The sequence below is a fragment of the Trachemys scripta genome, chromosome 6 (assembly GCF_013100865.1).
Source record: "Trachemys scripta elegans isolate TJP31775 chromosome 6, CAS_Tse_1.0, whole genome shotgun sequence".
Classification (NCBI taxonomy): domain Eukaryota; kingdom Metazoa; phylum Chordata; order Testudines; family Emydidae; genus Trachemys; species Trachemys scripta.
The window spans coordinates 67,251,309-67,274,257 of record NC_048303.1 but is presented as its reverse complement, the minus strand read 5'-3'; the positions used below and the strand labels follow the sequence as shown (position 1 = coordinate 67,274,257).

Here is a 22,949-nt window from a genome sequence, read left to right as displayed (position 1 = left end):
ATGCGGTTCTGGCGGAACCCAACTGAGAGTGCCAATTCAGGACAAATCGCTTAAAACAGGGCAGTTACAGCCCTAGCTGGGGTTTTTCCACCTCCAAGGCAAACCAAACCAGCCAGTCAGTGAAGACTTTGGTCTCATCCCACTGGCTAACCACAAGTCACACAAGCAATTCCCTTAGATACTCTAGTTTCCCAGTATCATCACCAGTGCCACTCGTTATGGGGACAAATGGTTATGAAAACCAATGCCCCAATAAAAGAAAAAAGGTTCTCCTGATCCCAAAGGATTAAGCCCCAGACCCAGGTCAATATACAAATTAGATCTTACCCACAAATCACGCTGTAGCCAATCCTTTAGAATCTAAAATCTAAAGGTTAATTCATAAAAGGAAAAAAAGATACAGATGAGAGCTAGAATTGGTTAAATGGAATCAATTACATACAGTAATGACAAAGTCTTAGTTCAGGCTTGTAGCAATGATAGAATAAACTGCAGATTCAAATCAAGCCTCTGGAATATATCCCCAGCTGGGATGGGTCATCAGTCCTTTAGTTCGGAGCTTCAGTTTGTAGCAAAGTCCCTCCAGAGGTAAGAAGCAGGATTGAAGACAAGATGGAGGAGAGGCATCAGCCTTTTATAGTCTTTTCCAGGTGTAAGAACACCTCTTTGTCCTTACTGTGGAAAATTTCAATAAAATGGAGTCTGCAGTCACATGGACAAGTAAGTCCCTGCATACTTTGCTGAGTTACAAGGCGTATTTGCCTTCTCTCAATGGGTCAATTGTATAGCTGATGGTCCTTAATGGGCCACCAAGCAGGCTAGGCAGAGTTAACACCAACTTGTCTGGGATGTCTCCCAAAAGCATAGCATAAGTTTGAAATACAGGCAGTACAGAGCCAATACTCATAACTTCAACTACAAAATTGATACACACATATAGACAGCATAATCACAACCAGCAAACCATAACCTTGTCTTAGATGCCTCATTTGACCCCCTTTATACAAGATTTGGTGCCACTACAGGACTTTGGTTGCAACAATGATCTATATGGTCCCAGATTATATCAAAACGTCACATCTGGACAGTAGGAGTAAGAGAGTGGTTGGAGGAAGAAGAAAAGGAGTGAGAGATGAATAAGTCTATTTCTAAGAAGTGCTGAGAACTCATTGCCCAATGAAGTTAGTCAAACCATGTCTACTGCTTTTTTTCCATGACTTTAGTAGGAGCTCAGCTTGTTCAGCACTTTGCAGGATCAGGCTGTCTGAATTGGTGGAAAATAGAATTAAAGTACATACATTAAAATGCACAATATATCTTTGTGTCAAAAATCTTACTAAAATAATCCCACATGACATTCTCATAAGGAAACTAGGGAAATGTGTTCTAGATTAAATTACTGTATTGTGGGTACAAAATTGGTTGAATAAACCATACTCAAACAATAGTTATCTATTAGGCAGAGTCATTGTTTACATCAATGCATTTGTAGATAGCTCACTAAACCAGTTTGTATATGAGGGAGGAATTGCAGGTTTCCATTTTCTCAAAATAACTCTTTTGACCACTAACACAGTTACTGTAATTCATTTCTTAATGTTAACTTGTAATACCAACTCATCCAGCACCCCTAAAATATACAAGCTTGGAAAGGAAAGATAGTGACAAACATTTTGAGAGAGCACTAAGTTTTTGAGAAAGAACACATGCATTTTCTGACAGGTATACAGAATACTTGACATGTGGCTGTTTGTGTGTTGCCCATTTAGACTTAAACAATTGTTCTGGAGTCAAGTGTACCTTTTAAATATCTTGTACTGGAAGCATCACAAGGATAAAGAACTTGAAGTATCTTTCACATTAAGCTAGATATCCTCTCAGATTTCTGTTGAGATGGTGAAGATAAGTTCTTTTTCACATTTTTCTTTGAGACTGAGAGTGAGAAGGTACTGCAAAGCATTAAGTCACTTATAAGCAATTCCTACAAAGTGACTTTTGTTTCCTTATTTCCTAATATGTTCTTCTAGAGGTGAGAATTGAAACAGACCAATTGTTCCCTATTCTTGCATGAATCCTTGAGCATAGCTGCTGAAAGAAGAACTGTGAAAACAGCAGTAGCTGATATTTGTTACACATATAATTGAAGGAGGTCAGTCTATTATCTTGTATTTTATCTTTAACTTTTGTTAATCCTCTTCTATCCAAATTGCATGGATGGAAAGTGTGAAGTTGGCCTTGATCCTTAGGCATGGGTTTTCCCACAGTGATACAAAGAACAGATTTAGTAAGACTGGATGATGTAATTGTCATAACGTGTTGCAGGATGCCCCATGAAGTTGCAAAGATTAAAATTTTCCTTAAGGGTGTGGGTAGCCTCTCTATGTATATAAAAGAAGAGAGGGGAGCAAACAGCATAGCTAAGCTTTTCTGAATCTCAAACCAAGCTGATGTGTATTTAAAGCCACTGGAAGAGAACCACCTTACAAAAGGACACATTTGGAATTCTAGATAATACAGATATAAATCTGGCAACCCAATGTCTCCAGTTGCCCACATTTTTTAGGGTATTGTGTGACAAATGAGGATGTTTTTTATCCCATATAAATTGCATGATAAGCCCACTTATTCGAGCAAAGAGTGAAGGAGAGACCTTGCAGTTAATCTTTGGCAGATATTCATTTTGACTATTTCTGTTCCCCCAGTAAAGATAGAGGGAGGAGATGCCAGCTCTCTACATCCTTGGAAATTTCTTTTAATATATAGCCCATATTTATATAAACAATTTTGGGAAGATTAGGACAAATCTTAATTCCTAAATAAGTTATTTCCTTGCATATCTGAAATGGAAAATGCTGAAACTGAGAAGAATCTGGTCTTTTGCATATATCCATTGCTTGCGATTTATTCCAGTTAATGTAAAAAACAAAGATCTCTCCAAAGATGTCAACTACACGGGACTGATGAGGAGGGATTCTTCAATAGTACAAAAATGTCATCAAAATATAAACTGATTTTGTGTTCTTCCCTGTTTATAATCACCCCTTCAATGTCTGAGTGCTAAAGTATATACATTGCCAGTGGTTCAAGAAAACAATTAAAAAAAGAGGTGCAAGAGGGGACAGCCCTGTCACGTCCCTTTTTTTAGCTGAAGTATGGGAGAAATAATTTCATTAGTTTATACTAAAGCGAAGGGAGAGTTGTATAATACACTGACCCAATTCAGGAATATTGGTCCAAATCTGAATTTTTTTTAGGACAGCCATTAGATAAAGCCATTCAATCTTTTCAAATGCCTTCTGCACATCTAGAGACAAGATATGGAGAGAATGTTTGATATCTGAACTTTCTGGATCAAATGATCAATTTTTCTCCTATTATCAGCAGCCAATCTTGCTTTAGTGAAACTACTGTTATTTGAGTGTATAATTGATGGGATGATGGTGTTCAGTCATGTCATTCAAATTTTTGCAATTATTTTGCAATCTGTATTCAATATAGATATGGGGAGGAAGTCACCACAGTTGCAGCCATCTTTTTTGTTCTTTGATATTAAAGTAATTAAAGCAATTCTCATTTTGTGAGACATGGTTCCTTTTTTGGAATGTTTCAATGAAGACCTTTGAAAGAATAGAAGATGCTGATTACAAAATGTTTTGTAGAAATCTGCCAGAAAGCCATCCATCCGAGGAGCCTTGCTGGAATTCATATTTTTTTGTAGCCTGTTCAATCTCTTGTTTTGTGAAAGCTTTGTCCATAAACAACAATTGTTCTGAAGTGGGGTATTAAAAAGTTAGGGTATTAAAAAGTAGGCCTGCAATGAAATGATCAAATTTGTTAGAGTCAAACTGGCTGTCTGATTTATATAAAGCCTGATAGAATTGGTTAAATTGTTTATTTATATCTATTGATTCAAGGATGGCATTCCCGTCTTCTTGTAATAAGGAAGAAATATGATTGTTGGCTAGTTTCATCCTAAGTCTTATGACAAGTAGCTTACATGCCTTATGTTCCCATTCGTAATATCTTTGTTTGACTCTGAGTGCCAGTTTGACTTGGCTGGATAAGCTTTCATTATACACCTCTACATCGATATAACGCGACCCGATATAACACGGGGGGCGGGGGGGGGGAGTTGCACACTCTGGTGGATCAAAGCAAGTTCAATATAAAGCGGTTTCACCTATAACGCGGTAAGATTTTTTGGCTCCAGAGGACAGCGTTCTATCGACGTAGAGGTGAATTTATATCTGGTATTGATCAGAGAACATGGGAGGTTTTCATTATTTGGGTCAATTTTGTACACTCTCTGCAACTCACCTATTTCCTTAGGCAGAGAGTCTAGTAAATTGAGTCTCTCTCTCTCTCTTCTTTTGGATGGCATACTTTATGCACTCACCCATTACAGTAGCTTTTAGAGTTTCCCAAGAGGCAGTATCTGAGGAACTGCGTACTTATTTTCTTGTACAACATTAGAGATGACTGAATCAACTGTGGAACAAAATGTTGCATCTTTTAGTAGCAGTGCTCTGGTTTCACCTAGAAAATTTCAATGAAGTGTAATCAGCTTCTATGGTAAGTAGGGCTGTCGCACGATTAATCGCACTGTTAAAAAATAATAGAATACCATTAATTTAAATATTTTTGGATGTTTTCTACATTTTCAAATATATTGATTTCAATTACAACACAGAATACAAAGTGTACAGTGCTCAATTTCTATTTATTTTTAATACAAATATTTGCACTGTAAAAAACAAAAGAAATAGTATATTTCAATTCACCTAATCAAAGTACTGTAGTACAATCTCTATCATGAAAGCTGAACATACAAATGTCGAATTATGTACAAAAAATAATCGCGTTCAAAAATAAAACAATGTAAAACTTTAGAGCCTACAAGTCTACTCAGTCCTACTTCAGCCAATTGTTCAGACAAACAAGTTTGGTTATATTTGCAGGCGATAATGGTGACAGCTTTTTGTTTAAAATGTCACCTGAAAGTGAGAACAGGCATTCGCATGGCACTGCTGTAACCAGAGTTGCAAGATATTTACATGCCAGATGCACTAAAGATTCATATGTCCCTTCATGCTTCAACCACCATTCCAGGGGACATGCGTCCATGCTGATGACAGGTTCTGCTCAATAACAATCCAAAGCAGAATGGACCGACGCATGTTCATTTTCATCATCTGAGTCAGATGCCACCAAGCAGAAGGTTGATTTTTTTTTTTGGTGGTTCAGGTTCTGTAATTTCCGCATTGCAGTATTACTCTTTAAAGACTTCTGAAAGCATGTTCCACACCTCATCCCTCTCAGATTTTGGACAGCACAACAGATTCTTAAACCTTAGGTTGAGTGCTATAGCTATTTTTAGAAATCTCACATTGGTATCTTCTTTGCATTTTGTCAAATCTGCAGTGACAGTGTTCGTAAATCAAAGAACATGTGCTGGGTCATCATCCAAGACTGCTATAACATGAAATATATGGCAGAATGCAGATGAAACAGAGCAGGGGGCATACAATTCTCCCCAAGGAGTTCAGTCACAAATGTAATTAACGCACTATTTTTTAACAAACATCATCAGCATGAAAGCATGTCCTCCGAAATGGTGGCTAAAACATGAAGGGGCATATGAATGTTTGGCATATCTGGCACGTAAATACCTTACAACGCCAGCTACAAAAGTGCCATGCAAACACCTGTTCTCACTTTCAGGTGACATTGTAAATAAGAAGCAGGCAGCAGTATCTCCCGTAAAAGTAAATAAACTTGTTCAGCCAATCACTAAGACAAACAAGAAGTAGGACAGAGTGGACTTGTAGTCTCTAAAGTTTTACATTGTTTTGTTTTTGAATGCAGTTATGTAACAAAAAAAAATCTACATCTGTAAGTTACACTTTTACAATAGAGATTGCACTATAGTACTTGTATGAGGGGAACTGAAAAATACTATTTCTTTTGTTTATAATTTTTACAGTGCAAATATTTGTAATCAAAAATACTATAAAGTGAGCACTGTATACTTTGTATTCTGTGTTGTAATAGAAATCAATATATTTGAAAATGTAGAAAAACATCCAAAAATATTTAATAAATTTCAATTGGTATTCTATTGTTTAACAGTGTGATTAATCATGATTAATTTTTATTATTACAGTTATTTTTTTTGAATTAATTGCGATTAACCGACAGCCCTAATGGTAAGTATAATTGGAGCATGATATGAAATTAATATATTATCAATAGTTGCTTCTAGCCATGCTGGAATCAGTTCTGAGTACACAAGAAAAAAGTCAGTTCTGGAATAAGATGAATGTACTATGGAGAAATATGTATAGTCCTGCTCCTTGGGGTGTCTCAGTTTCAATAATATATTTTAAATCAATTTTATTCATTAATAATGAGGGTTGGCCTATTGTGCTTTGTAAATTGGATTTGTCCAGATGTCTATCTAGCATAGTATTCCAATTGCTTCCCAGCATTACAGGACTGTCTTTTTTATTAGAAAGAATGTCTGCAGTGTCCTTGAAAAATTCAGAATTACTGCAACCTAGATTGTAAATGCTTCCTAGAATTAGCTTTTTGAAATTGATACAGCCTTCAAGAAGAATGCACCTTCCTTCAGGCTCAGACCAAGTCTTTATACATTGAAAAGTTATACTTTTATGCATTAAGATGGATGTGCCTCTGCTCTTAGAATTCAATGATGAATGATATTCAGCATCTGCCTACATCTTCTTGATTCTAGTGGCATCTATTTCTGCTAGATGAGTTCCTGCAATAAAGCTACCTCGCACTTTTTTGATCTTGCACTATATGAGAATTTTAATTCTCTAACGGAAATGCTTGGAAGAAATATGAGGATTCTGGTCAGACATGAAGCTATTGCATACTTTTGCAATTTAGTATATATTAGTCCCTGATATTCATAGGTTATGTTCTTGTTTATTTATCTATTTAGTCACTTAAATCATTAATCTCCTGTATGACCTGTATGGGTTCAGGGCTTTTTGTTCATTTTCATTTTTGTTTTTTTCCAGGTTTTGTAAATAATGAATGCTGAATTTTGTTATTTATTGCTATTTCCATCTTGTGTATGTGTTTATATTTTATCTAAAAACAATAAAAATAAAAGTTTAGAAGAGTAGTTATCAATGGTACACTGTCAAACTGAGAGGACACATCTAGTGAGGTCGTAGAGGGGTCTGTTCTGGGTCTGGTACTATTCAAAACTTTCATTAATGACTTGGCTAATGGAGTGAAAAGTCTGTGTTTAAAATATATGCATGATACCAAGAGACAGGTTGCAAGCACTTTGGAGGACAGTATTAGAATTCAAGACAACCTTGAAAAATTGGCCTGAAATCAACAAGATGAAGATCAATAAAGGGCAAAATGCTACACTTAGGAAGGAAAACTCAAATGCACAAACACAAAATAGGGAATAACTGGCTACGCCAGTGGTCGCCAAACTTTTTCTGTTGTGCCCCTCCTTACCCATAATGGAACCTCTCTGTGCCACCCAAAAATTAACTGCGGTTGGGAGCTGGGGCCAGGGTGGAGCTGGGAGCAGAGTGGGGCTGGTGGTGCTCCTTCCCCTCCCCCCATGGGGGCTGGCCCAGGCCCTGCCACACCCCCTTGAAGATTCCTCTGTGCCCCCCTACAGAGGTGCGCCCCACTGTTTGGGGACCACTAGGCTATGCAGTAGTATTGCTGAAAAGGATCTGGGCATTGTTGTGGATCACAAATTGAATATGAGTCAATATGTGATGAAGCTGCAAAAAAGACTAATATTCTAGTGCAGGGGTGGGCAAACTTCAGCCCGTGGGCTGGATCCAGCCCATCAGGGCTTTGGATCTGGCCCACAGGATTGCCACCTCTATGGCGCCGCAGGCCCCATGCTGCTCCCGGAAGTGGCCAGCACCATGTCCCTGCGGCCCCTGGGGGAGGGAGGGCAGAGGGCCCTCACCTGCAGGCACCGTCCCCCCGCAGCTCCCTTTGGCCAGGAACGGGAAATCGTGACCAATGGGAGCTTCAGGGGAGGTACCCGCAGGCAAGGGCAGCGCTTGGAGCCCTCTGTCCCACCCACCTCCCTGGGGCCGCAGGGATGTGGTCCCAGCCACTTCTGGGAGTGGCGCGGGGCTGGGGCCAGGGCCAGCAGGGAGCCTGTCTTAGCCCCGCTGCGCGCCGCTGCCACCCTGGAGCCGCTCCAGGTAAGCAGCGCCGGGCTGGAGTCCACACCCTGAACCCCTCCTGCACCCCAACTCCCTGCCCTGAGCCCCCTGCTGCACCTCGCACCCCTCCTGCACTCCAACCCCCTGCCCTGAGCCCCCTGCTGCACCTCGCACCCCTCCTGCACCCCAACCCCCTACCCTGAGCCCCATGCTGCACACTGCACCCCTCCTGCATCCCAACCCTCTGCCCTGAGCCCCCGCTGCCCTCCTCCCTCATCCCTGCCCTGAGCCCCCTCCCGCACTCCACACCCCAATCTCCTTCCCTGAGCCCCCTCCTACACCCCGCACCCCTCCTCTGCCCCAACCCCTTGCCCTGAGCCCCTTCCAGCACCCCGCACTCCCTCCAACACCCCGCACTCCCTCCAACACCCCAACCCCCTGCCCCAGCTTTACATTCATGGCCCTGCATGCCATTTCCCCACCCAGATGTGGCCCTCAGGCCAAAAAGTTTGCCCACCCCTGTTCTAGGGTGTATCAACAGGAGTGTTGAATGCAAGACCAGGGTAGTTATCTCCCATATCTACTCAGCCCGAGTGAAGTCTCAGCTGCAATACTATCTCCATTTCTGGGTTCCATACTTTAAGAAAGATGTGGATAAATTGGAGAAAGTCCAGAGGAGAGCTATAGAAATGATAAAATGTTTAGAAAACATGATCTATGAAGAAAGAGTAAAAAAAACTTGGTATGTTTAACATTAAGAAAAGAGGAGTGAGGGGGGACAATTGGCATAATATGAGATGTGTGTCTTTACCATTACATATTTACTGTTAGAACTGTTTCAGAAAACTTTATTAATACAATACATGTTTCCTGCTAAAGTCCTCCGCCTTAATTATTCATAGTAAAAAAGTCAGTGTTGCTGTAGTATTTTTTCATTCCCATTTATGTTGCTGCAGTGACAAAGTGAAGGCCCAGACTGTCAGCTGCATCTGCAAAATCTATACCCATATTTCACTCATTTTGCCAGTAACATTGTCCTGAATTAAGAGCTCCTATTGAAGTTGTATCTTTGGTTAACATAATACTGCTTCTCAAAGTTAAAGAAAATTATGAAGCTGCTAGAAATTAAGGACTTTGATGTAAAATGTCAAAAGAGTAAAAATAGCATATTTTAATTAACCCTGCATGAGATTTTACCATGTTCCCCCTCTATGAGGGGGACTTCTTGCGTGGATTTTTCCTTGTAAAATGACACCTGAAAACAGGCAATTGCTGGTACTGGTGCAATTATATTATTTAGACAGAATATTTGTTTTTTATTTGGAGCATAGGAAACATTCTTCTAAAAAAAATCATAATTGTAACTAGTTTATAAAATATACAGAACATCAAAATGCACATCACAGCACCAGTTACATGAGAAAACACGCTGCTATTGTAGATACTTACATTCTCAGTAAGAGGGAGACTATCTATCCTCTTAGTCAGGTTCTGAAGCTGAGCATAATACCAGTCCTTTTCTTTCTCTTCCTTTTCAAGCTCAGCCAGCAATAGAGATCTATTAAAAAAAACAAAACCAGGAAGTGTCCCATCAGTAAGTCTCCATTAACAATTATAAATAAGGCTGCGAGTTTGTCAGATTCTGTGACTTTCCGTGACCTCTGTGACTCCTGGCCAGAGGGGCAGCTCAGGGGTGTGGCGGGCTCTGGGAAATTCTTGCCTTAGGGGGCTCCCCAGAAGCGGTGACATCCCCCTCGCTCAGCTCCTAGGCGGAAGCATGGCCAGGCAGCTCTGCGCACTCCCTCCGCCTGCAGGCACCGCCCCTGCCACTCCCATTGGCCATGGTTCCCAGCAATGGGAACTGCAAAGCAGTGCTCTCGGCAGGCACAGAGCTGCCTGACTACGCCTCCGCGCAGGAGCTGAGCAAGGGGGATGTCCCCGCTTCCCAGGAAGCATGGCGTAAGTAGGGAGCCTGCCAGTCCCGCCAAACTCCCTGCTCCCAGCACCGGCAGGGGTCCTGGGCCACCCTCCCTCCCCCCGAGTCCCTGAGGCACCCCCGGGCCAAGCACCCATGGCACCCACAGGCCAGCCCCCACAAGATTTAGTCAGGGATATATAGTAGAAGTCATGACCAGGTTACAGGCCGTAAATTTTTGTTTATTGCCCGTGACCTGTCCATGACTTTTACTAAAAATATGCGTGACTAAAACATATCCTTAATTATAAGTATGGCAGCAAATACACAGTAAACACTGATGTACACAAAGCGTCAAATTGAAAAGATGGGACTCTGTGATGAAGGAACCGAACAAGAAGTTCAGAGATCTATGTTATGTTCTTCTGTTCCTGGCTCTGCTGTCAACCTGCCGTGTGACTTTCGGCAAATCATTGGAAATGCTCTGTGCCTTAGTTCCACTGTGAAATGAAAGTATAATACCTCTCTTTTGTTGTAAAAGCACTGTGAAATCCACAAATGAGAGGCATTATATGAAAGCTAAGTATTATTAGATCTGTCTAATTTACATCCTGTGCAATCCATTTGACACCATTTTATTTTCTCTTTTTGGTGGTATACTTCTCCTAATGTAGCAAACTAATTACCTTTTTAAAAAATAAGATACTAGCACTACAGAAAAATCTATATATTTCAATCCTCCATTTTAGCAAAGTCCCAAAAATATTTGCTGTCTTTGTACTATCCTGTTGTCTCCTCCCTCCCATTCCAAATGATGGATTCAAAACAAAATAAATTGATTAAATGGTGATTACAGACCATTTATTTTACATTAATAAGTATTTATAACAAGTTAATAAATTATCAAAATTTACAAGCACGTTACAGACATGAGTAGTACGTGTTATAGATGGTTATAAGCACAATCTATAAAATTGACGACCCATTTAAGTTTTCTTTATTATTCTTTTTATGAAATATAATTTTATTCCAATATAAAGTGTGACTATATTTTCTTTACTGCAATTCCCTATAGTTATTATATGGTATAGACAAAAACATCATAATTTCAAGGTCCTGATCCTGCAACTAGATCCATACAGGTAGACCCCACTTCCATACAAACCTCCACTGAGATCAGTCTCTTCTAAAAATACTAGTTTCTTCTAAAAGTCTCTCCTGTTAGTACTTTTCCCCTCCGAAATGCTCAAATTGCTCTTTGACCGACATTAGACAAAAGGGAAAAGATAATTGTAGGTCCAAGTAAATCTGTCTAATAGACATTTCAGATGAATCATTGCTCCAATAAGTAGGGTTTTCTCAATCTAAGTTCCTATAAATGTATTGTTAACTTTATCCCAATAGTAATGGATACAATCTTCTTTAAGATAGCTACTATTCAGAATTCACTACCAAACATTTCAGTATATCTATACAATGGGACAAAAAACTCTCTGGGTGATTTATTTTTAAGCATTAAGTGAATATAGCATTCATAATTTAGTAATAGGATAGGACATTAACATATAAAATTGCCTCTTATTATTTTCCTTTCCCTAGCCTCTGTCTCTATCTCTCTGTCCTTAGATTGTGACCTCCCTGGACAGGACCCATGTCCCTTCTTGAATCCTTGTCAAGCACAGAGAACAGTGCGCGCACTACCATAAACAAATATTTTTAAACAGAACAGATAGCAGTAGTACAAGCTCCTTCTACCACCCTACCAATGTTTCCATGCTGACCTGGACCTGATTGAGCTTCCAAGCCTAAGGACTAATTTAGAACAGTGTTCAACCTATGTTTTAAAATAGGTATTCAGCACTCTGGCAAACTGTTTAAAACCTGCTTTGCTGACAAACTCAATATTAATTACAGAAAGCACCTTAATCACAAGTTACCTTAACTGGACTCAGAATGGCAGCTTTGCGATGGGATCTAGATCACATTATTAATTCCCTAAGCTATCCCCTGAGGTTGTTTTCTAATTCATGGATACTTTGGTGGAACTGAGAACAATACCTACTATGGAAATGACAAGCTTTAAAATATCTGAGAAAAAAACAGTAGCCTCGTTATTTTGGATCTTTTTTAATGGCCTATATAAAAAGGATTATCTGGAATTCCCAAATCTAGCAGAAAGACATCCACAAAAAATGAATTGTAATCTTAATGACAGCCACATTAGTCTTAAAATAGATTAACGTGCAGCACACTATTCTACTAACTTCTCATTCACCTAACTGATTTCCCCTCATTTTAGACCCAAAAGACTGGGGTACTGAATATATTTAAACATAAACCTGATGAAATCTCTTTCCATATCAGACTGTTGTAGTTTCAGTTAGGCTGAACCAGAACTGCTCACACAATTACACAATAATATGAAGAGAGACATATTTAGACAGACAGATTTTACACTTGTACTAGTGAGGAAAAGACAGAAGAGGGTACTTATTCTAGTGTTGCATGAAGGAATAGAGGTGACAGTTGTGAACTGAGATCTACAACGGTGCAATTAATTCTGTCTTTAAAATAATTTTTTGTTTTTGCAAGAACATTTTCTGCAAGTGGGGGGAAGTGGTAGACGTGGTATATCTTGACTTTAGTAAAGCTTTTGATACTGTCTCGCATGACCCTCTCATAAACAAACTAGGTAAATGCAACCTAGATGGAGTTACTATAAGGTGGGTGCAAACCTGGTTGGAAAACCTTTCCCAAAGAGTAGCTATCACTGGTTCACAGTCATGCTGGAAGGGCATAATGAGTGGGGATCAGTTCTGGGTCCAGTTCTGTTCAAAATTTTCATCAATGATTTAGATAACGGCATACAGAGTACACTTATAAATTTTGCAAACGATACCAAGCTGGGAGGGGTTGCAAGTGCTTTGGAGGATAAGATTGAAATTTAAAATGATCTGGACAAACTGGAGAAATGGTCTGAAGCAAATCGGATGAAATTCAATAAGGACAAATGCAAAGTACTCCATTTAGGAAGGAACAATCAGTTGTACACATACAAAATGGAAAATGACTGCTTAGGAAGGAGTACTGCGGAAAGGGATCTGGGGATCATAGTGGACCACAAGCTAAATACGAGTCAACAGTGTGACGCTGCTGCAAAAAAAGTGAACAGCCTTCTGAGATGTATTAGCAGGAGTGTTGTAAGCAAGACACGAGAAGTAATTCTTCTGCTCTACTCCATGCTCATTAGGCCTCATCTAGAGTATTATGTCCAGTTCTGGGCAAAACATTTCAGGAAGAATGTGGACAAATCAGAGAGAGTCCAGAGAAGAGCAACAAAAATGACTAAAGGTCTAGAAAACATGACTTATGAGGGAAGATAGAAAAAAATGGGTTTGTTTAGTCTGGAAAAGAGAAGACAGAGGGGACATGATAACAGTTTCCAAGTCTGTAAAATGTTGTTACAAAGAGGAGGAAGAAAAGAAATGGGCTTAAAATTGCAGCAAGGGAGGTTTAGGTTGGACATTAGGAAAAATTTCCTGTCAAGGTGATTAAGCACTGGAATAAATTGTCTAGGGAAGTTGTGGAGACTATCACTGGAGATTTTTAAGAGCAGGTTAGACAAACACCTGTCATGAATGGCCTAGGTAATATTTAATCCTGCCACGAGTGCAGGGGACTGGACTAGATGACCTCTCGAGATTCCTTCCAGTTCTATGATTCAATTATTTGAAATGTGAGGCTTTGGACATCACAAAATATTAATCCCTAGAAATGCTTCTATTGACATGAAAAACTTTGAGCCTCTGAAATTAAATTCTTCTCAATATTTTATTGATGTCAATGTAAAAAAACAGAACTAGTATGTCTGAAAAAAATATTGCAGTAGTAATATACACATCCGATCAGCTAACATGGTCCACAGTTATCCACAGATTTGCAGGGCTCTAACAATCTATCATTTTAGAATATAGAAATAAGCATCTTTAATACTGGTAGATGCAAGGAAATCTCCTGGCTCAACTGCTGCACTTCGGTCTCAAAGGGCCTCGATCTTTAATTTCTTATATGTTATCTAGCCAAATTAGATTAAACTCTAGAGGAGTTGTCTCCAGGTAATCAGGAGCAATAAATAGGAAAGAATATATACTGAATTTCTAATGATCTGGAAACAGAAATACCCCAGATTAGTTGTATGTTGCTGATGGCTGTAACTGCTGCCCCTCCCTTTCTTGGGATTCAAGGGGAATTAACAAAGTCAGCTCTTGACTGGGTTTAATTCTATGTACCCTGATGTGATGTAACAGGTTTTTGTGTTTCACAGTTCTTGAAAAAGCAGTGAAGTCTATTCCCTAAAGAAACCAAATATATGGCTCTCGTCTCTGGTGTCTAAAAGACTCTTTGTTAGCCTTGACAGAGACTGACATCCTGATTCAGCCCATTGGATCTGGCTGGAGAAGCCTCTGGATCTGAACCTGAATATAGACTTCAACAATGGACAAATCATGGGCTATTCCTCAAAGAGGTGTAAGATTACTTGTTATCTGGCAGAAATGCCTCGTTTTCCATTCCAGCAAGACAGATGGTAACCCAGCTCCTGATGTCCCAACCAGGGAGCCCTGTGGTAGCACAAGCTGAAAAGAAAAATACTGTGGCTGAGGAGTGGCTGCATGAGCTGGGCAAGGCAGATATCTTAGTGACAGCTCCTCCAAAGCTGTAGGGTAAAGAAAGCAATGACTGACAAACCTTTGAGCATGTTTCTTCCTTTTATCATACCTCATTCACTCAGTCTTACAGAAGAGGGATAGGCTTCAACAAGCGGCAATCAGTAACAATCCTGATTTCCATTGCAGAGGGCTTTGGCCAGGGCTGTATTAGCTAATTCTGGTCTTTGTATGACAGAGAAGTTAGCTTAGAACCCTCTACATGTCCCTCATGGATAAAACGTCTGTGTATGCTCTTAGAAAGTATTATCTTGGAAGAGCCCTGGCCACAGGGCACACAGGAGGCAGCTAGCAGCAGGAGAAGCAAACATTTAAATTTCTTTTCCTTAAGAAAAAGCATTTTGAGGCTCCAAGCAAGTTCGGGGCCCCACTATGCTAGGTACTGTACGAACTGGAGAAACACAAAGAAAACATGGTCTCTGCCACAAGAGACTGCAAATTAATTCTTTCATATCTTTATTGATTTAAGTAGACATTGATCAATAAACTTCTCTATAAGAATGAAGAAATTTCATTTTGTAATTACTTATGTCTTTTGTCAATCCCTCTCAGATAATTTCAAGAACATTTCTATAAAATGCCATGTTTTGACTGCATAATCATTTAGGAAATCCAGATTGTTTAATTGTCTTTAATGACTGATGTGACTTCAGTAATAAACTTAAAAAACCCAACAACTAAGCAAAAAATTAATAAATAAATAAAAACACCACTGTCTTTTAGTTAAGAAATAATCTAATTTGCCTGACATCTCACAAAATCAATTAGATTAGACCTCCATTAAAGGGAAACTTCCGTTTTCTACCCTAATTATACAGCAGTACAATTTTTTTCATTAGAGAACAGTGGAACATGTACATTCACTATGACTGCATAAAGAAACAATACTATTTTCCGAGAAACACCAGCTATATCATCCTAATGTGCAATATAACAAGTGGATCTTATGGTAAACTTCCAATTTCAAATAATCTGTTAAACACATGTCAGACTTGTACTTTTACAAAAGTCTTTCAAGGTAGGTCTCCAGAAAAAAGATTTTCAAAATTGATATTAGAGAATTCTAAACCACCAAAATCCATTCACAGAACATAAAAATGAACATAAATGATTGCTGTTCTTCTATAAGATGCAGGATACTTAGCAGGAGGAGTGAGACATTTTGGTGGCAGTACAATCTGCTTTGTCAGGTGGAAACAGAAAGGGACAGAATCATAGAACTGGAATGGACCTCGAGAGGTCATCTAGTACAGTCCCCTGCACTTGTGGCAGGACTAAGTATTATCTAGACCAGGGGTCGGGAACCTTTGAGAAATGGTGTGCCAAGTTTTCATTAATTTAAGGTTCTGCGTGCCAGTAAAAGGTTTTGTGTGCCAGACCGGCAGACCTGGTTCTGTCCATACAGGCTGGCAGCGGGCTGAGCAGGGCTGGCAGATGGGACCCCGACTGGCAAGGGGCCGGCAGCCGGAACCCCAGACTGGCAGCAGGCTGAGCGGCTCATCCCGCTGCTGGTCTGGGGTTCCATAATCCAGGCCGGCAGCGGGCTGAGCAGGGCCGGCGGCCGGGACCCCAGTTGGCAGCAGCACACCACTAAAAATCAGCACACGTGCCGCCTTTGGCACGCATGCCACAGGTTGCCGACCCCTGATCTAGACCATTCCTGACGGGTGTTTGTCTAACCTGCTCTTAAAAATCTCCAACGATGGAGACTCCACAACTTCCCGAAGTAATTTGTTCCAGTTTTTCCTAATGTCCAACCTAAACCTCCCTTGCTGCAATTTAAGCCCATTGCTTCTTGTCCTACCCTCAGAGGTTAAGAAAATCAATTTTTCTTCCTCCATGGCTACATCAACACTGCAGACAGCAATGGAAGATAGCTAATTTAGTAATGTCATTTTTGTTACTGAGCAGGGCTTTATATTTGGCTTAGTAGTTTGGCATCACTGCTCCAGTATAGGAGTTCTAGGTTTAAGAGTGGCCTTAGATCTTTCACTCCCCAGGCAGAAGAAGCTAGGCAGCATTGTGGGGTTGCTGTACTTTGTTTTAATTGATAGTATGGTATCAATTCACTTCACAGATGCATCTGATTATCTGATCCATGGACTGACATTTGTATCAGACAGTTAGGAGGATACTTTACCCACCTATCCGAAGCAAAGTTCCTTTTACTTTGAGAGTTTAAGATGGAAGAATTGTTACAGATCAAAGGAAAAATATCAAAAAACAAATGATCATCCCATTTTTGTAACTGAAGATTTGTCATATCTGTATACACAACACGTTTGGCCATACTTCTGTTCTCAGTTACACGTGGGCAAATTCTGTGGTGTTGCAAAAGTGTAGACGAAAGCATATCTTGGACCATTACATCCATAAATTTTTTCTCAATATAAAATGTTGGTAATTTATTCTGTTATATGCTAACCCTAATGGAACAGCATAGGTAATGCCACATGGGCTTCTTTTCTGACAAGTTAGCATTTCCCAAGGCATGTCCATTAGGGTTCTTTCTTGCAGCACCTGGATTCAACTGAAAGTTGGCCCAGAGCTAGCCTGGAGTAATATCCCTCTGTTAGAAGAAAGGACAGAAACAAAACATCAACTACGCTGTTTATATTATATAACTGCATATATAATAAATATTCTTAGTTATATTCTTAGGCCGTAAAATGAGAAAACGAACATTAAAACAAATCCAAAATACTAAAAATAATTTCCTATAAAAATGACTGCTTTTTCACCAAGTACAGTAACTTCTGCTCAATGCCAAAAGCAAACCATGTGCAGTTGTCTCTTCTAAGCAGCTAATGCATAAAACATCTATGAACATGAAAAATCTTGGAAGCAAAGTAGCTTGGAAAAGCAACTTAATTTATTAGGCAGTGATACTTAAACTAGCAAAAACTGGGATATACTATTAGTTTTTACTGAAAATACAGTCAGAAAGTTTCAATCTTGTATGTAAGAAACCTGATATTAAGTTTGTGCAACTTCAGAAATACTGTAGCATAGCTAATACTTAGGCCTTGGCTACACTTGTGAGTTACAGTGCAATAAAGCCTCCCAGAGCGCTGTACCTCACTCCCCATCCACACTGGCAAGGCATGTACAGCACTGTATCTCTGCAGCTACAGCGCTGCTGGTACTCCACCCCCCCAAGAGGAATAAAGACTATTGTGCTGCTGCTGCTGTGCCAGTGTGGCCGCCCAATGCACTCTGACTGGCCTCCAGAAGTATTTGGCAGTGTCCCACAACGCCTGTTCTAGCCATTCTGGTCATCAGTTCGAACTCTACTGCCCTGGCCTCAGGTGACCAACCCTCAGACCCAGGAATTTTAAAAATCCCCTTTATATTCCCTGGGAATTTTAAAAACCCCCTTCCTGTTTGCTCAGCCAGGCGTGGAGTGCTATCAGGGAATCTTTCTAGGTGACCATGCCTCCAGGCGAGCCCCAGTAGGGAGCAATGGCGAGTTGCTGGACCTCACCAGTGTTTGGGGGGAGGAAGTTGTCCAGTCCCAGCTGCGCTGCAGCCGTAGGTATTATGATACCTTTGGGCACATATCAAGGGCCATGATGGAAAGGGGTCATGACCGGGATGCACTGCAGTGCAGGGTTAAAGTAAGGAGCTGCAGAGTGCCTACTGCAAAGCCTGAGAGGCAAACGGCCGCTCAGGTGCTCCCCCCACGACCTGCCGATTCTATAAAGAGTTAGACGCGATACTTGGAGGTGACCCCTCCTCCGCTCCGAGCACCACCATGGACACTTCAGAGCGGGGGGGGGGGGAGGGGGAAGGAGGAGGAGGATGAAAGCGGGAGTGAGGGTGCTGGGGCGGGGGAGACACCCCGGAATCCCTGGAGGCATGCAGCCAGGAGCTCTTCTCGAGCCAGGAGGAAGGTAGCCAGTCGCAGCGGCCGGAACTTGGTGGAGGACAAACAGAAGAGCAGGTTCCTGGTAAGCAGGTTTTTTTCGGTGCGGGCTCTTTGGGAGAGGAGGGTTAGGGCTGCATGCATGCCTAGATGCGAAATAGCGCATTGATGTGGTCTATCACATCGCGGTAATTGGCCTCGGTAATCTCTTCGAAAGTCTCATCCAGAACGTGGGCAATGCGCTTGCGCAGGTTTCTTGGGAGAGCCACCGTGATCCTTGTCCAAGTCAAGCTAATGTGTCCACACCACTGTGCCGCAAGGGGGCCATTGCTGCACACAGGCAAGCTGCATATGGGCCATGGCAGAAGCCGCATTGCAGTAGAAGACCCTCTCTTGCTTCCCAGGTCACCCTCAGCTGCGAGGTATCTTCCAGGATGAACTCCTGTGGAAAATGTTGGGACAGTGTTCAGTGTAGGTGCCCCCTGCAGCTGTTGGCTCTCCCCAAGGCACAGAAACCCAGAGGACAGTACAGCCCTGAAACAATCAGTCCCCCTTACTCACCATTTTGGGGCTCCCATGAGTTATGTGCGCTCTCTTTGGGACGGGAAAAGTATGCTAGTGTGTAGACTGTGTGCGCCCTCCTTAAGTGCGGGGGAATCATTACTCTGTCTGGTATAAACAATGCTGCGTCTGTTAAGTGTTGCATTTTGCCGTTACAGATGCAACCTTGAGATCTCGGCCGTCCGTGTTATCACCAGCTGAGAGACTGCAAAAGCTCCGGAAGAGACCGCGAAAAAGCAAAGAAGACATGCTGCATGAAGTGATGCATCAATCTCTTACAGAGAATCAAAAAGCGCAGGAGTGGAGGGAGAGCGAAAGCAGGATCCGCAAGGAAAACACAGCGCACCGGAAGCAAAGCACGGATCGGCTGATAAGCATCATAGAGCGCCAAGCGGACTCTATCCAGGCGCACATAGCCATGCAGGCAGAGCATTACCACGCCCGACCTCCCTTGCAGCTCTTGTCCCAAAACTCTTTCAATTGTGCCCCCATGTCACCTCCAACCCACTTTCCCCAACATCCGGGTTCTTACCGCCACCAGCTGCCTCCAACACCTGTATCTTCACCAAGCAGTCCTGAGAACGACGACCCCTACCTTCTGCACTTAACCCCCATCACTATGCAGTACAGCCATCCTGAAGCGCAGCACTCATTGCACAGCACTCCAGACAGAACATACGCAAATCTGTGATTTTATCATTCCCAACCCCACCCCCTCGCCCTTTCTGATTCCCAAACAGTTGTGTTTCTTTTCAGTACATGAATTTTCTTTTCAATAAATGGATTTTTTGGCTTTGAAAACATTCTTTATTATTGCATAAACTAAAAGGCACTGCAAATCAGCTTAGCAAACACAGATTCCTACTAATATTGGAACCACTGCACTTCAGTCCCATGCAGGGCACCAGACATTACTGCTAGTTTTTAGCCTCAAATTGCTCCCTCAAGGCATCCCTAATCCTTGCAGCCCTGTGCTGGGCCCCTCTAATAGCCCTGCTCTCTGGCTGTGCAAATTCAGCTTCCAGGTGTTGAACATCGAGGTCCATGCCTGACTGAATCTTTCACTCTTCCCTTCACAAATATTATGGAGGGTACAGCATGCGGATATAACACAGGGATGCTGTTTTCGGCCAAGTCCAGCTTCCCATACAGAGATCGCCAGCAGCCCTTTAAACTGCCAAAAGCACACTCCACAGTCATTCAGCACCGGCACAGCCTGTAGTTGAATCATTCCTTGCTGCTGTCAAGGCTCCCTGTGTAGAGTTTCATGAGCCATGGCATTAACGGGTAAGCAGGGTCTCCAAGGATCACAATGGGCATTTTGACTTCCCCTACTGTGATCTTCCGCTCTGGGAAAAAAGTCCCGGCCTGCAGCTTCCTGAACAGGCCAGTGTTCTGAAAGATGCGTGCATCATGCACCTTTCTGGGCCAGCCTGCGTTAATGTCAATGAAACGCCCAAGGTGATCCACAAGCGCCTGGAGAACCATAGAGAAATACCCCTTCCGATTAACGTACTTGGATGCTCGGTGGGGTGGTGCCAGAATAGGAATGTGCGTCCCATCTATTGCCCCTCCACAGTTAGGGAACCCCATTTGCACAGAGCCATCCACAATGTCCTGCACGTTACCTGGAGTCACGGTTCTTCTGAGCAGGATGCGATTAATGGCCCTGCAAACTTGCATCAACACGATTCCAACGGTCGACTTTCCCACTCCAAACTGGTTCGCGACCAATTGGTAGCTGTCTGGAGTTGCCAGCTTCCAGATTGCAATAGCCACCCGCTTCTCCACTGGCAGGGCAGTTCTCAATCGCATGTCCTTGCGCCGCAGGGTGGGGGCGAGCCTCCTCACACAGTCCCATGAAAGTGGCTTTTCTCATACGAAAGTTCTGCAGCCACTGCTCATCATTCCAGACTTGCATGACGATATGATCCCACCACTCAGTGCTTGTTTCCCGAGCCCAAAAGCGGCATTCCACGGTGCTGAGCATGTCCGTGAATGCCACAAGCAATTTCATGTCATACGCGTTACGCGACTCGCTATCATCGTCGGACTCCTCACTGTCACTTTGGATCTTAAGGAATAGCTCGACTGCCAAACGTGACGTACTGGTGAGACTCGTCAGCATGTTCCGCAGCAGTTCGGGCTCCATTTCCAACAGACCGAAAAGGAACACAGATTGCGCTGCACAGAAACCATTGAAAGATGGCGCCAAATGGAAACACAGGAATTGCTGGGATGCGAAGCGATGCATCACGGGGCGTTGGGACAGGACTCAGAATGCCCCACAACCCCCGCCCCTTCCCACAACCCACGGTGCCAGAATGGGAAGAGGTGCTCTGTGGGATAGCTGCCCATAATGCAGTGCTCCCAATGCCGCTGCAAGTGCGGCCACGACAGTGCGCTGTCAGCTGTCTGTGTGGACAGACTGCAGCACTTTCCCTACTCAGCTGTACGAAGACAGGTTTAACTCTCAGCGCTGTACAGCTGCAAGTGTAGCCATACCCTCAGACTGAAAACAAACCTTATACCTTTGGAACAAGTGAAGTTGCATTAAAATCCCCTAGAACAAGCAAGCATTACTGGTAGCCACTAGAAATGCCTAAGAAAGAGGCCCAAGCAACAGAAGTGAGCTAGTGTGGAAAGAGGCAAGTAGTGGTCAGACACAGAAAAAGGGTGAGAAAAGGTCAGAGAAAACACACACACAGAATGGAAGACAAAACAGAAGGAATAAGAATATTTTATTAGACAATTTACCAGCATCTCGTCAGTCCCAGACAAGTTGTCCAGTCCAGTTCTCTGCTGATGTGTTACAGGAGTGATAAAGGCCAGGGTACTAAACTCACTAAACTAGAAAAAACAAACAAACAGGGCTCGACCCTCATTTAACTGTTGGACATGTGCTATTGAAGGGACACTGTTTCACTCTTAACAAACCTCTAAAATGAGCTTTGGACAAAACAGAGAACATGTAATACAAAATGAATTCTAAGTATGTGAAAGCACACATAAAACATATTTAACAGCTATAGCAGAGTAACTTACTTAAGAGTTGATTTTTCATACATTTTATTTCTACTTAGTAAAAATGTGTGAATCTGGCCGGGAGTTGAGGGCTATGGTGGGCATATTGGGATGAACTTCATGGCTCTAATAGGTCACTGGAGTGGGAACTTTTTTCTCTTTTTGGTTTGAGAAAACTGTTCTACTTGTTTTTCTTGTTTAAATTGTTTTAAACTTTTAATGTATGTCAAAGATTAAATAAAATACATATCTGATAAATATTTCTATATTTAAGAATAGAAAGTTAGCATGCAAACAAATTTAAACACAAAACATAGGAAGATAAAGTTAAAATACTTTTAGATTAGTTACCTTACAGTAACTGTGGTTCTTCAAGATAGGTTCTCTCTATATAGTACATTGTTGTTGTGCATGTGCCCCAGGTACTTGAGTTTGGATTCTTCAGGCCAGCAGCATCCGTTCGGGGCTGCAACTGTACTCTGGGGGCTTGTCTTCACTACGGGGAAACCAATGCTGCTGCAAGGATTGATTTGGCAGATCTAGTGAAGACCCACTAAATCGATGGCAGGGCGCTCTCCGGTCGACCTAGGTACTCCAGCTCTCTGAGAAGACAAGCCCTAAGGGTCATTGTGCCTCCGACCCAAGGGAGTAATGGCAAGGCGACCCCAATCACCCCTCGG

The 22,949-nt window shown here is 41.9% G+C and overlaps 1 protein-coding gene across 1 annotated transcript in view; it reads right to left on the bottom strand.

The window, feature by feature from the left end:
- The window catches only part of APC (APC regulator of WNT signaling pathway), a 162,455-nt gene that overhangs the window by 84,928 nt on the left and 54,578 nt on the right, over positions 1–22,949 (bottom strand). Inside the window, exon 5 of the mRNA XM_034774164.1 lies at positions 9,630–9,738. Within this exon, the coding sequence (XP_034630055.1) occupies positions 9,630–9,738 (109 nt within the window). The remainder of the gene's footprint in view (positions 1–9,629; positions 9,739–22,949) is intronic.